This window comes from Bison bison, unplaced genomic scaffold (assembly GCF_000754665.1).
Source record: "Bison bison bison isolate TAMUID 2011002044 unplaced genomic scaffold, Bison_UMD1.0 scf7180017864371, whole genome shotgun sequence".
NCBI classification, from domain to species: domain Eukaryota; kingdom Metazoa; phylum Chordata; class Mammalia; order Artiodactyla; family Bovidae; genus Bison; species Bison bison.
In genome coordinates, this window is record NW_011494943.1 from 1750700 (window position 1) to 1762973 (window position 12274).

General features: G+C 55.6%; 1 protein-coding gene across 2 annotated transcripts in view; it reads right to left on the reverse strand.

Annotated features, from left to right (window-relative positions):
• FAM20A (family with sequence similarity 20, member A) overlaps positions 1–12274 on the reverse strand; it is a 33425-nt gene that overhangs the window by 6133 nt on the left and 15018 nt on the right. Inside the window, exons 2-9 of one of the 2 annotated variants that reach the window (XM_010856069.1) lie at positions 8692–8876; positions 7780–7830; positions 6398–6476; positions 3904–3996; positions 2915–3030; positions 2089–2269; positions 1178–1287; positions 626–707 (exon numbers count right to left, since the gene is read on the reverse strand). In XM_010856069.1, coding sequence (XP_010854371.1) covers positions 626–707; positions 1178–1287; positions 2089–2269; positions 2915–3030; positions 3904–3996; positions 6398–6476; positions 7780–7830; positions 8692–8866 — 887 coding nt within the window. In that variant the 5' untranslated portion in view covers positions 8867–8876. Of the gene's footprint in view, positions 1–625; positions 708–1177; positions 1288–2088; positions 2270–2914; positions 3031–3903; positions 3997–6397; positions 6477–7779; positions 7831–8691; positions 9437–12274 lie in introns of those variants that run through there. The other variant, XM_010856068.1, reaches the window with a different exon arrangement.

The following is a 12274-nucleotide window of genomic DNA, read 5'->3' on the forward strand; positions in this document are numbered from 1 at the left end:
GCCCGCCCTCGCTGCGCGGCCCATGGACCCGGCTCCGCGTGCACGCCGGGCTCGAGGCCAATGCCCCTCCCGCCCTTCTCCTCCTCAGGTCACACAAGCCTCCTCCAGAGAAGGCAAAAATAGCGCCCATTTGTCCCTGTATCCACCAGCCCGAGGGTGGAGGCTGACAGGAGGAGAGGGGCGCTCTGCGGCCAGAGGTGAACGCGGAGGGAGAGGGGGAGAGGGCCGCAGGCCGCCGCCTCAGCAAAGACGAGCGAAGGCAGGGCTTCCCTGCTGGCGCAGCAGGTAAGCGTCCGTCTGGCAACGCACAGGGCGCGGGGCCCATGCCTGGTCTGGGGAGATCCGCGTGCCGGGGAGCAGCTAAGGCCAGGTGCCACAGCTACTGAGCTAAGCCTGGGCCCCGGAGCCCAGGAGCCACGACCACTGAGCGCGGTGCTCTAGAGCCCATTAAAGATGGCACCACAGTGAGCAGCCCCGCTCTCCACACTAGATAAAAGCCGTCACAGCAACAAAGAATCAGCAGCGGCGAAAAAGAAAAAAGAGCAAAGGCTAAGGAGCCAGGAGGGTCGGGAGCCTGGACGTGACCACGGAGGTCCCGCGGGGTGGGGGCGTGGGGCGTGCTCACCCCCGGGCGTTGTCCAGGTGGATCAGGAACCCGTCCTCCCCGAACTTGGTGAACATCTCGTAGTGGTGCCGGTCCATGTTTCCTGTGGAGGAGGCGAGGCGCTGGGGCCAGGCCAGGGCCTGTGGACACGGCGCCCGCCTCCCAGCTCCCTCTGGGGCCGAGGCTGCACCCGCCCGAGCCTCTCTCCCGGGGCCATCCCACCGCCCCAGCCCACTGGGGTCCTAATACCTGCCTGGAAGGTTGGCCCTCCTTGCCCAGTGCCCGCACTGGGTCTGGCTCCCTGCCTTTCCAGAAGCTCACCGGCCCCCAGGGCGGAGGCCTGCACCCCTGCCCTTCTCCCGAGCCTGCCCATCCCCCGGGGGCTTCCACGGTAGATGGCAGGTCCCTTCCCTGGCTCCTCCCACTGCTGCACTTCCTACCTTCGCCCCACATTGCCACTGTGAAGGGGACGACTTCCATCCCCGCCCGGCCTCGGGTGGGTCTGCCCCTCCAGATGGGACAACCATTCACTCCTGTGGGAGGGTCACAGGGGGTCCCCGGCGTCGCACCCACCGATCAGGAAGTCGAAGATGGCCATGTCGATGATGTTGAGCAGGCGGCTGCTGCTGTTGTGCGGGTACGCCTGCTTCACCGCCTCGCAGTAGAGGGGGTTGACCTCCCACCTGGGGGAGGAAAAGCCGGGGTGGAGGAGTCCGGCCTCACCTCCCCCACGTCCCTGCCTCCCCGCTCCTGCCCGGGCTGGGGCCCGTGGGGACCCCCAGGAGGACCTGGGTAAGGGCCCCTGGCAGCGGCTGACTCGCTGCGTGAGGAGGCTCCAGACCTTTCACAGTGACCGGCCCAGCAGGGTGCTGCACTGACCACGTGCCTGGGCCCGGCTTCCTCTGCAGCGCCCCCCAACGGCCTCTAGGCTGCTGCTCTCTTGTCTCCCGAGCCATCTGCAGCCCCCGCCAGCCACCCTCTGCCACTCTCTGTGCACCAGAAGGCCCCCAGGTCCCTTTCATCTGGGGGGCTCCCCCTCAGCCTTCACGAGTCCCTAAGGATCTTCCACGGCCCCCAGAAGTCCTGCCTGTTCCCTCCTCTTCCCACCACGGCTGGAAGTCTGGAGGGATGAACCCATTCATCCAGTCGGCTCGTTCACTAAGCACCTGCTCTGTGCCCGGCCAGGCCCTAGGAACAACCACCTTGGGGAGCCCGGGTCCCCCATGGGCATCTGTGCCTTCTCACAGCCTGGCTGCTCTCTGCCCCCACGCTGGACCGGGGGGCTTCTCGAAGGAAGAACCCGGGCTGTCCTTTTGGTCTCCCCGGGCATCCAGCACGGGGTAGACAGGGGGCTTTTTATAACCATCCGTGAACTAAAGGGACGGCAGTGACACCTGCAGGCACATGGGGTGAGGCGGAGGGGCGGAGACAGCGGTGGGCCTCCCGAGGCCAGGTGAGCGCCCTTGGTCCCAGGACCCACTCACTCCTCTCTCCCGGCCAGCGAGTAGGAGCGGATCCAGGGGCTGGGCATGGAGAACCGCGGGGCCAGGTTGAGGGACGGCAGGAAGGCGGACAGGGAGCCCTCCAGCAGGTGCGGGCTGCCGCACACGGCGTACTCCGTCTTGCACATGTACGGACACTTGGCGAAGAAACACACGTTGTTCGCTGGAGGGCAGAGGAGGAGAGGACAGTCACAGGAGGAGCAGGCACCATCCTCCTGCCCCAGGGATCCCTGAACTCGTGTCTCGGGAAAAGGCTGGAGGAGAAGACATGGCCTCTGCCATCTGTGGGGGATACCACAGACTCGCGCATCCTGGGAACCACCTCTCAACTGTCGGAGTCGAGACTTGGGGGCCCAGCCTACTGCATCATGCCCACACTAGCGGGGGCTTCCCTGGTGGCTCAGCTGGTAGAGTCTACCTGCGGTGCGGGAGACTGGGTTCCGTCCCTGGGTCAGGAAGATCCCCTGGAGAAGGGAATGGCAACCCACTCCAGTATTCTTGCCTGGAGAATCCCATGGACAGAGGAGCCTCGGACATGACTGAGTGACTGACACTCGCAGTCTCTTTTTGCTTTCTGTCTGGACACGTGACATCTGCCTCCGGGGCTGCCGGCATCAGAGTTCAGGGCCCGCACGGGCACCTGGCACCCAGCCATCTCGGTCCACAGGTCACTGAGTGTGACTGTCTGGAGGCCCACATCTGCAGGCGGCAGGCAGCCACCCAGGAACAGGGGACCGCTGGCAGGAGGTCAGACCGTACGACAGCCCACGCTCTCAGACCCAGAGAAACGCTCTTGCCAGAAGCCCACCTGGAGAGACAAAGAAGACGCTCTGCAGGATTTCATTCCTGGTCACCTCCAGGATCTCCCTGGTGACGTTGACCAGCCTGCCCACGGTTGGCGGCACGCGCCGGAAGTCCAGAATCCTGAAAGAGACGGAGGCCTGTTGAGGTCTGAGGGATGACCGCCTGAAAGAAGTGGCCTCCACTAGAAACGGACCTGCTGAGAACTCCCCAGCGGTGCAGTGGTCAGGACTCTGTGCTTCCACTGCAGGGGGCACAGGTTCTATCCCTGGTTGGGGAACTAAGATCCCACCAGCTCCCAGGCACAGCCAAAAAAAATAAAGAAATGGATGGGCCTTCCTGACTGCACCCAGTGGAGGGTGGGGGTTTCAGTGTCCAAGGCAAGCGTGCACCCCAGGGGCTGGGGGCGTGGGGAAGGACTCTAGCCCATCAGCCCTTCCGGGCAAACCCCAGCATGACCCCGTGCTTGGCTCAGAGCTCCTCACGCTCGTGTGCACATGAGTCACCCCCAATCCTGTTCAGATGCGCCTCTGAGTCAGCGGGGCCAGGCTGAGGCTGGGATTCTGTGTTTCTGGAAAGTTCCAGGGAGGGGACTGGAGTGCTGGGCTGCCAGTCCCCAGACCACACCTCAGCCAGGAATGATGGGCAGGCAGGGGGCTGGGAAGTTCGGGAATGCGCTTTCGCCTTTTCACAGGCCAGGAGGCACTATGGGGAAGTGGCAGGGGGTGCATTCTCCCCACTCTTAGGTCAGGAGACTGAGCCACAGGCAGCCTGGCAGGGCTCCTTTCCTTACCAAGCACTCCTTGTTACATTAAAAGGCCTTGTGTTTTGCGATCCCCGGGGCTGATGGGTTGTGTTGGGTTTGAAGGCATCACTGGGATCCACCAAGAAAGTCCAGCAGGAGGAATGGAGTGGGGAGGCGGGGGTGGGCGGGGCTGGGGCGCCTCTTGCGACTGGCCTCTGCAGCCAGCACCACCTCCGTGGGGCCAGCGCTACCTGTCCAGGTGGAAAGCGGCGATCTCCGCGTTATGTCTCTGAAAGTCGATGAAATAGAAGAAGTCCTCGGGCGTCTCTTCATCTCGCTGCTGTCTGGAAGGAAGCGAGGAGTCAGGCCCTGGACTCAGTCCTCAGGCGGGAGCCTGGGAGCAGAGCTGTTACAGGCAACTGGCTGGAAAGAAGATGCGCATCTGTGCTTTCCTAGCTCGCACAGGGGAGGGGCCACACGTAGGAGCGGCTGGAGGCCCCTCTGCTCTGCTGGACCTGCAAGTGGGAGGAGCCAGGCTGCTTGTAGGACGCTGACCGTCCTGTAGCCCCCTGCCCCCTCCTCACCAGGCCTCCCACTCAAGCCGCTTTGATGACAGTGGCTGATTCTCTGAAAAGCCCAGTCGTTTAGAGTGAAGAAATGCACTTCCCTGCAGACACAAGGAGGACGGGGTGCTGGCTAGCAGACCAGAGGTGGGGTAGACTCGGAGGCCGAGGACTGAGAGGCCGGGTCCGAGACAGAACCTTATAAAAGGAAAAGTGCCCCAGAGATGCGATTCAGCAGGATGGACATTGGAAGAGCAGGAAAGTCCTGGGTGCATGGACCCACCGTCCGCACAGAGGCACCTCCACTGGGTCGTGAGACTGGCCCTGCCAGAGATGGGAGGGAGGCTGGCGTCGAGGATATTTGTTTATAAACATTAAGAAATCTCTACTGCATCGCTGAAAAGCATCCCCTGCCTGGTCGTGAGGAGCCGGCTGCTGGGTATATAAGCTCAGAAAGGCGTCTCCCACTAGTGCAGGGCGCCCTGCCTGCTGGCCCCGCGGTGACTGGCCTGGACGCCGATAATCATTTGAAGAGGGACGGTCTTGGAATAATTTTATAATCCACTGCGTGGGGCTGCACGGTGGCTGCAAGAGTGATGTCAATGTCAACAAATGTCATTTTGTGGAAAGCCGTTAAGTAAGCAGCACCTGCCCGGGAACAGTGACGTGCGCTCTGCTGAAAAACAGCATCCTTGGAACTCCCCCCGCGCTCTCGTGGTTAAGACTTTGCCTTCCAAGGCAGGGGGTGTGGGCTTCGTCCCTGGTCCAGAGCGAGCTAGAATCCCACATGCTTGTGGCCAAAAAACCAAAACATGAAACAGAAGCGACATTGTAACAAATTCAATAACGACTTTAGAAAAGGTCCAAATAAAAGAAAACCTTCAAAAAACAAAACAAAACATAAAAGAAAATCACCAGCCAGTCCTGGAAACCACAGCAAGGGGCTGCCCAAAGTGGGGACTCTCAAGGGCACAGCCACTTTTGAAGTACAAGCTCCCAGGGCCAGGCCTGACCCTGGGCTACGCGTTAGCATCGCCCAATGTCCAGGTCTTAGGACCGTCTGTGTGTCCTGAGCTTGCTTTAATTCCTGAATTCTGTATGTAAGAATACACGCTCTGGGAGTTCCCTGATGGTCCAGTGGTTAGGACTGAACCCTTTCACTGCCATGACCCATGGGTTCAGTCCCTGGTTGGGAATCTAAGATCCCATAAGCCGACTGGGGAGGCTAAAAAAAAAAAAAAGTAAAGAAAAAATAAAAGTTGAAAAAAGAATATACGGTCCTTCGGATGCCCTTCTGGATTTTCTGAATCATCATTTCATCTTTGCACAGCACATTGAGGCATGATTTTAAATTTGAAAATCATTTACTTCCCAAAGCCTGACTAGCGTGGATATATTTATTACGGTTGTTGTTTCGTCGCTAAGTCGTGTCTGCCTCTTTGTGACCCCATGAACTGCAGCCCACCAGGCTTCCCTGTCCTTCACTGTCTCCCAGAGTTTGCTCAAACTCATGTGCATTGAACCAGTGATGCCATCCAGCCATCTCATCCTCTGTCATCCCCTTTTCCTCTTGCCCTAAATCTTTCCCAGCATCAGGGTCTTTTCCAATGAGTTGTATCTTCACATCAGGTGACCAAAGAACTGGAGCTTCAGCTGTAGCATCAGTCCTTCCAATGAATATTCAGGTTTCTTATTGTATGTACTGTATTGTGGGCTTTCCAGGTGGCTCAGATGGTAAAGAGTCTGCCTGCAATGCGGGAGATGTGGGCTTGATCCCTGGGTTGGGAAGATCCCCTGGAGAAGGAAATGGCAACCCATTCCAGTATTCCTGCCTGGAGAATCCCATGGACAGAGGAGCCTGGCGGGATACAGACCGTGGGGTTGCAAAGAGTCTGACATGACTGAGTGAATAAGACTTTCACTTCTGTACTGTATTATATTACATTAAAAAAATAATCTCTGTGGTCATCATTTATATTACCCAAAGATAAATTTCTACTTTCCTTTTATAAAAAGGGACAAATTCTGTCTACATTGCTTAATAGAAAAAAAATGCATGCTTTTTCAAGAAGTACATTTTAAAATGATACTCTGGCTTGGGACTAAGCTTTATAAAATGAAGATTAAATTTTTATTATGGCTGCCACAGCTGGGCGTGGGGGTGCAGAAAGCAGTCACCTACCTCATCGGTTTGAACATGGCCTTCCCGAAGTCTGAGAACCTTAGAACCAGTTTGAGGTGGACGCCACTGGGTTTCACGACTGCACGGGAATAATGGGGGGTTAACGGTGCTTCTGGGCCCAGGCTCGGGCTGCGGCCCTTCTTCATCCCACAAACCCAGCCCGTTTCTTCTCTTCTCTCTCACTTGAGACACTAAAGACTAGAATTTGCTCTCAAAGCCTGCGGAGTAAAGTCCGGTCAGGTTATGGAGAGTGTCCAGGGACTCGAGGTAAGACTTTTACTGCTGTTATCGGAAAGGGGCACACAGCGCAGGTTTCCCCAGAGGGACACTCTCTGAAAATCCCAAAAGGACATTTTCCTGAGAAGAGCTGACCTCTTCCTCTCTGCTTCAGCCTTGCCTTAGAGACTCTGAACCTGCCACCTGTCACGTCGCACTGGACTTGTGACCAACATCTCTTCCTAGTAAGACTGGACACCCAGGCGGTGACGGGGCCTCGTGACACCTGAGGGGCCCCTGCGAGACCCTGCCGGCGTGTGCTGCCTCCTGACTCCCTAACCCTAACCCTGACTCCCCTGGCCCTGCCCCTCACCTTTGCCTTCCAACAAACAGCGGATGGCAGGGGCGAAAGTAAAGAACAGGGAAGCCCCAGGCCCTACAATCTTGTGTCTTTTAAGCCTTTGACAAGTCAGGACACACGGACATTTCTGACGTGTGTTCAGTTCACTGAGGCCAATGGAGGAGGTTCCTGGACCGATGGTGACTGTCTGTGGCCTCAGTGTCTGTGAACGTCTGAACCCCAGTACAGAGCACCCCCTCCCAAGGACTGCACCCCAGGCCCATCTTTGGCCTGCATGAATCTTCACCCCAGGGAGTCAGCTTGGCTGCCTGAGACGCTGTAGGGGTTCTGCCATGCTGACGCCTGGGCCTCCTCCCCCAGGCCACTGACCACCCCTCCCCCCCCGGGTCACTGTCACTTGTCGCCGGGTTGACAGACACTTCCCTGCCCCACGGCTTCCTAACTCTGAAAATGTACTCCAGTCCCTCGAGGATTTTGTGAGAACCCAGATTCTGATTCAGAAAATCAGAGTGGAGACCAAGACTCCGCTTTTCTAATCAGCTCCTCGACCCCGCGACAACTCTGGGTGGGGGCCGCAGGCCGCCCGACCGGGCCCACCTTCCCTTCTGTGCGAGTGCGGAGAGGAGGCAGGGGGCTCATGCCCCTCCGCTCGCTACCTGGTCCCCTGGGGAGGCCTGTGGGACCTCCAGGTTGCCGCCAGGTACCGGGTTCCCAGGGTAAGGGGGTGGGGAAGGGGCGGAGCCACGGCTAGGGAGGAACCAGGGATGAGGCGGGGCCAGGGGCGGGGCGGGGCCAGGCCACTTACTCTGGGAGCAGTCGCAGGCTCCAAGCAGGGCCTTCTCATCCTGACTGTAATCTGCAAAAAGGATGAGAAGGCCTGTGAGGACATCAACTCTAGTTCAGACATCAGAGGAGGGAGAGTGGGAGGCGGCCTGGGGCCCTTGACTGTTCCATAGGGAGTCTCCCCGAGCCCCATTTGGGGCTGCAATCTCCCACCCTGCTCCATCCTGACCTCGTGCTCCCTGGCCCTTCAATGGACATTCCAGCTACGCCTGTTGGGGAAACCGATGCTGTTAATAGTTTGGAGTCTGCAAATCCCTCAGTGTGTCCCTTAGGCTGGCGTACTGCTTGTGACCTGAGACAGCAGGCCACCACTGGGTCCTCGGCCAGGCTGCCTAAGCTTTCTGAGGCTTAGTGTTCCCATCTGTGAAACAGCAATGACATTGTCTATACTCAGTGGTCCCCAGCTTTTTGGCACCAGGAACCAATTCCGTGGAAGACAATTTTTCTACCCACCTAGGGGTGTTGGGGGGGATAGTTTCAGGACGATTCAAGCGTGTTATACTTATTGTGCCCTTTATTTCTAATCTAATGCCACTGTTGATTAGGCAGGAGGTACCAATTAGTGGCCAGGAGGTTGGGGACCCCTGGTCTACATCATAAGATCACTGTATGAGAGACAGTGGCCAGACTGGAAAGGCGAACAGGATCAACAGTGACATCACCTTTTTAGGTACAGACACCTCCTGTGCCTCCCTTATGAGATCATGGCCGTAAGAGCTCTTTCAAAGGTTAAAAGATCAATGTTTGTGTTTTCCTTCTTCTTTCTCTGTTGAGTGTCAGAATCAGCCCTCTACTGTTTCACCCTGGAGCCCAGCCTGAGGTGGTTTCCCAGCCTCTCGGGGAGAAAGTCTCCCTGCTGGTCTGTGACGCTCACCAGCGCTGATGGTGGGAAAGTGCCTCATGTCCTGGAGGAGTTTGCTGACGACGGGGCTGGACCGGGGGTACAGGCCGTGGCGGTTGATCCCCAGGTGGAACTGGACCCAGCTGGCCTCCTGGCGGAGCTGCACTGGGGGTTCCGGGGACGTGAGGTTCAGCTGCTCTTTGTACATCTTGCGTCGTCTGAAAGCGTGAAGAGTGTTTCTTCAGTTTTGGGGAAAGAGAATGCAAAGGCCTGCAGGAGCGCCGCATCTGGACGCTCCATCCGTTCTTTCGTTCCTTCAGCAAGATCACGAGGCATCTAATATACACGAGGCTCGATATGAGCTTAGCTACTGTGGGGGGGCACAGCGGCCACCAGACTCCCTGCCCTCAGAGCGCTTACAATCCAGTGAGTGAAACGGCCTGACAGGTCCACAGTGCCACACGCACATACACAAGCACCTAACCACAGACACTGACAAATGCTGTGAGGGACATGGGTGTGGTTGAGAGTAAATTTAGGGGCCTCATACAATCTGGTATCTCTGGGAGTGATCCTGGGCCTCTTCCTGGACTTTGCCACGAAAAAGTCTATATTTTATATTTCCCAGTGATTTCTTGACCTTAGGAGGCAGGAGATAGGAGAGAGAAGGTAATTGGTGACAACGAAAAGGATGAGGATCAGGGTCAGTACGGAGAGCTGGAAGCTGAGTTAGATTAATTAGTATGTCCTATAAGATAAGAAGAATTAATTAGCCATGTACAGATTGTTCTGCTCAGGAAATTTTCTGCCAGCACAAAAAAAGCAAAGTGAAAAACAGCACCACTGCAGTGCAGAGGCTCAGAGTCTCGTCTGGGAGACAAGTTGCGTGTCTGTGAAATATTCAGAGCAAATGTGAGGCAGTTGTAGATCAACTGCTAGACACATGTTCAGACTAAAACGTCTTGACCTGCTGGGGAAGGGACAGGCGGCTGTGTGGCCAAGTGTCAGAGGAAGACCCAGGTGGGAGAAAGTGGACTTCAGGGGGTTCACATGGGTGGCATTTGGACTGAAGAGGAGACGTGCTCTGGGACTGGGGACAAGGTGCACACAACTACAAGAGGCAGGCAAGGGACAGGCGTACCTGAGGATCGGGGAGGAAAGGTGGATAAACAGATGGGTGCGTGGGAAGATGGAGCCCTTCAGATTGGAAGGCAAGGCAAGGCGGTACCGGTCATCTGGCGAGTTAAGTGACGGTGAGGGTCATGTGGGTTGATGGGGCAGGATTTGGGTGTCCTGCTACATCCTTATTTCTCTTGGGAGTGATCTGAAAGACCCTTGAACTTAGTGCCTTGTTCCACTTACAACATTCCTACCAAGGTGTTGTCTATTTTGTACTTGGTCAGCTCCTGTGAAGGGGGTGTACAACACCCAGAGTTGTTGTTCAGTTGCTCAGTCGTGTCTGACTCTTTGCGGCCCCATGGACCGCAGCCCCCCAGGTCTCCCTGTCCTTCACCATCTCTCGGAGCTTGCTCACATTCATGTCCATTGAATCAGTGACGCCATTCAATCATCTCCTCCCCTGTCACCCCCTTCTCCTCCTGGGCTACACCCAGGAGTAGCCCAATCCATCAGGCTAGCTCTGTGAGAAAGCACTTTCCAAAACTGAGCCAAGATCTTTCCAGAGCTTCCCCCGCGGATCTTGGCTCTACCCCACGAGCTGATGCAGAATAGCTTCCTTCCCTATGTTGCAGCCTTCTGAATATCGGATGAGGGACCGCACGGGCCGGTCTCCAGGCTGACTTTCTGCATCCCGTTCACCTTCCCTCTAGGCCACAGTGCGCATCCGATTGTGACCTGGTCCTGGGGTCCCTGAGCTCCTGCTGCTGTCATCTGAAATGTGACCCGTTAAACTGCGGCAGCCCCTGATGTTTACCTGCTGGGCCACACCTGCCAGCTTTTGCTTACTTTATTCACATTCATCTGTATTTTATTCTGGTTCCCAAGGCTGCTCTGAGGCTAAAACTCTGGGACTGCTTAGCTCTGCCGGGAGCCTGGTGGGAAGGCTGCCCAGTCCTGAACTGCGTCAGGCTCCCTGAGGTCGGGCAGCTCAGAGAAGAAGTTCAGAGAAAGAGAGACAAGGATTGCGGCCAGACTGGACTGGGCAGGGGGGCGGGGTCGAGTTTTCTTAAGTGGAGGTGAGAGCTGACGGCTTCTGGTTATAACAACAGTCAGGGTTCCAGCCTCCAAACAGAAAAATAAACGTGGCAAATTAAGTGTCACTTGTGACAGCGGACAAGCTGCTCTTTAAATGTCCATGTTTACCTTTGGGTGGGGACTCAGGACTCTCTGGGTAGCTGTTCAGCCCCTGCCAGAGCCTGACCCACAACCTGGGCAGAGCAGGGGCAGAGGGAGAGAGGGCGTCAGGGGATCCTTCCCACTGGGCCTGTTTGTTTGTTTGTTTTTTAATGGTTAAGGTAGAGCTGCTAAGAGTCATCTTTTTTTTTTTTTTTAGAAATGTTTGTGTGCCCTTTGTTCCCTGGGGACAACCAGCAGAGACTGCCTGAGCTGACTTGCACAGGGAGCTTGACAAATGCCATCGTGAGAGAATTTACAGCACGGAAATTGGCAAATGGTGCATATCGGGGCTTTTTCCCCTAAAGGAGAGCCCGTTTTGCAGCCTGCTGACCTGTGTTCTGACTAGGGTTGTGTGCTTGCAAAGATAACAGTGAAAACAGAGGTGACCAACTAGGACTTACTGTATAGCACAGGGAACTCTGCTCAGGAGTCTGTGGTCACCTAAATGGGAAAAGCATTTGGGAAAGAACAGATGCACGCACGTGTACACCTGAACCACTTTGGTGCACACTTGAAACCAACACAAAAGTGCTACTCAACTGCGCTGTTTACTCACTCAGCTGGTCTGACCCTGCGACCCCATGGACTGTAGCCCACTAGGCTCCTCTGTCCGTGGCATTTCCCAGACAAGAAACTGGAGTGGGTTGTCATTTCCTTCTCCAGGGAGATTGTTCCCACTCAGGGATCGAACCCATATCTCCTGCATTGGCAAGTAGATTCTTTACCACTGCTTCAATATAAAATAAGGATTTTTAAAAAATGGTGAACACAGAAGCTACCCGCTTTTTACCCCTGTTTGCTATACCCAATGAAAAAAATAAAGTAGATTTCTAAAAATGCAACTTAATGTGGCAACAGTAAATATCACTGTATGAAAAAATATTATATGTACAGAGGATTGCTATGTATAATATCAGCCAAGATATTCCTGGCAAAGTAGCCTTACCTTTAAAGGAAGACCTAAAGTAGATGAAAGAGGAGAGTGAAAAAATTGGCTTAAAGCTCAACATTCACAAAACTAAGATCATGGCATCTGGTCCCATCACTTCATGGGAAATAGATGGGAAAACAGTGGAAACAGTGTCAGACTTTATTTTTTTGGGCTCCAAAATCACTGCAGATGGTGATTGCAGCCATGAAATTAAAAGACACTTACTCCTTGGAAGGAAAGTTATGACCAACCTAGATAGCATATTCAAAAGCAGAGACATTACTTTGCCAACAAAGGTCCGTCTAGTCAAGGCTATGGTTTTTCCACTGG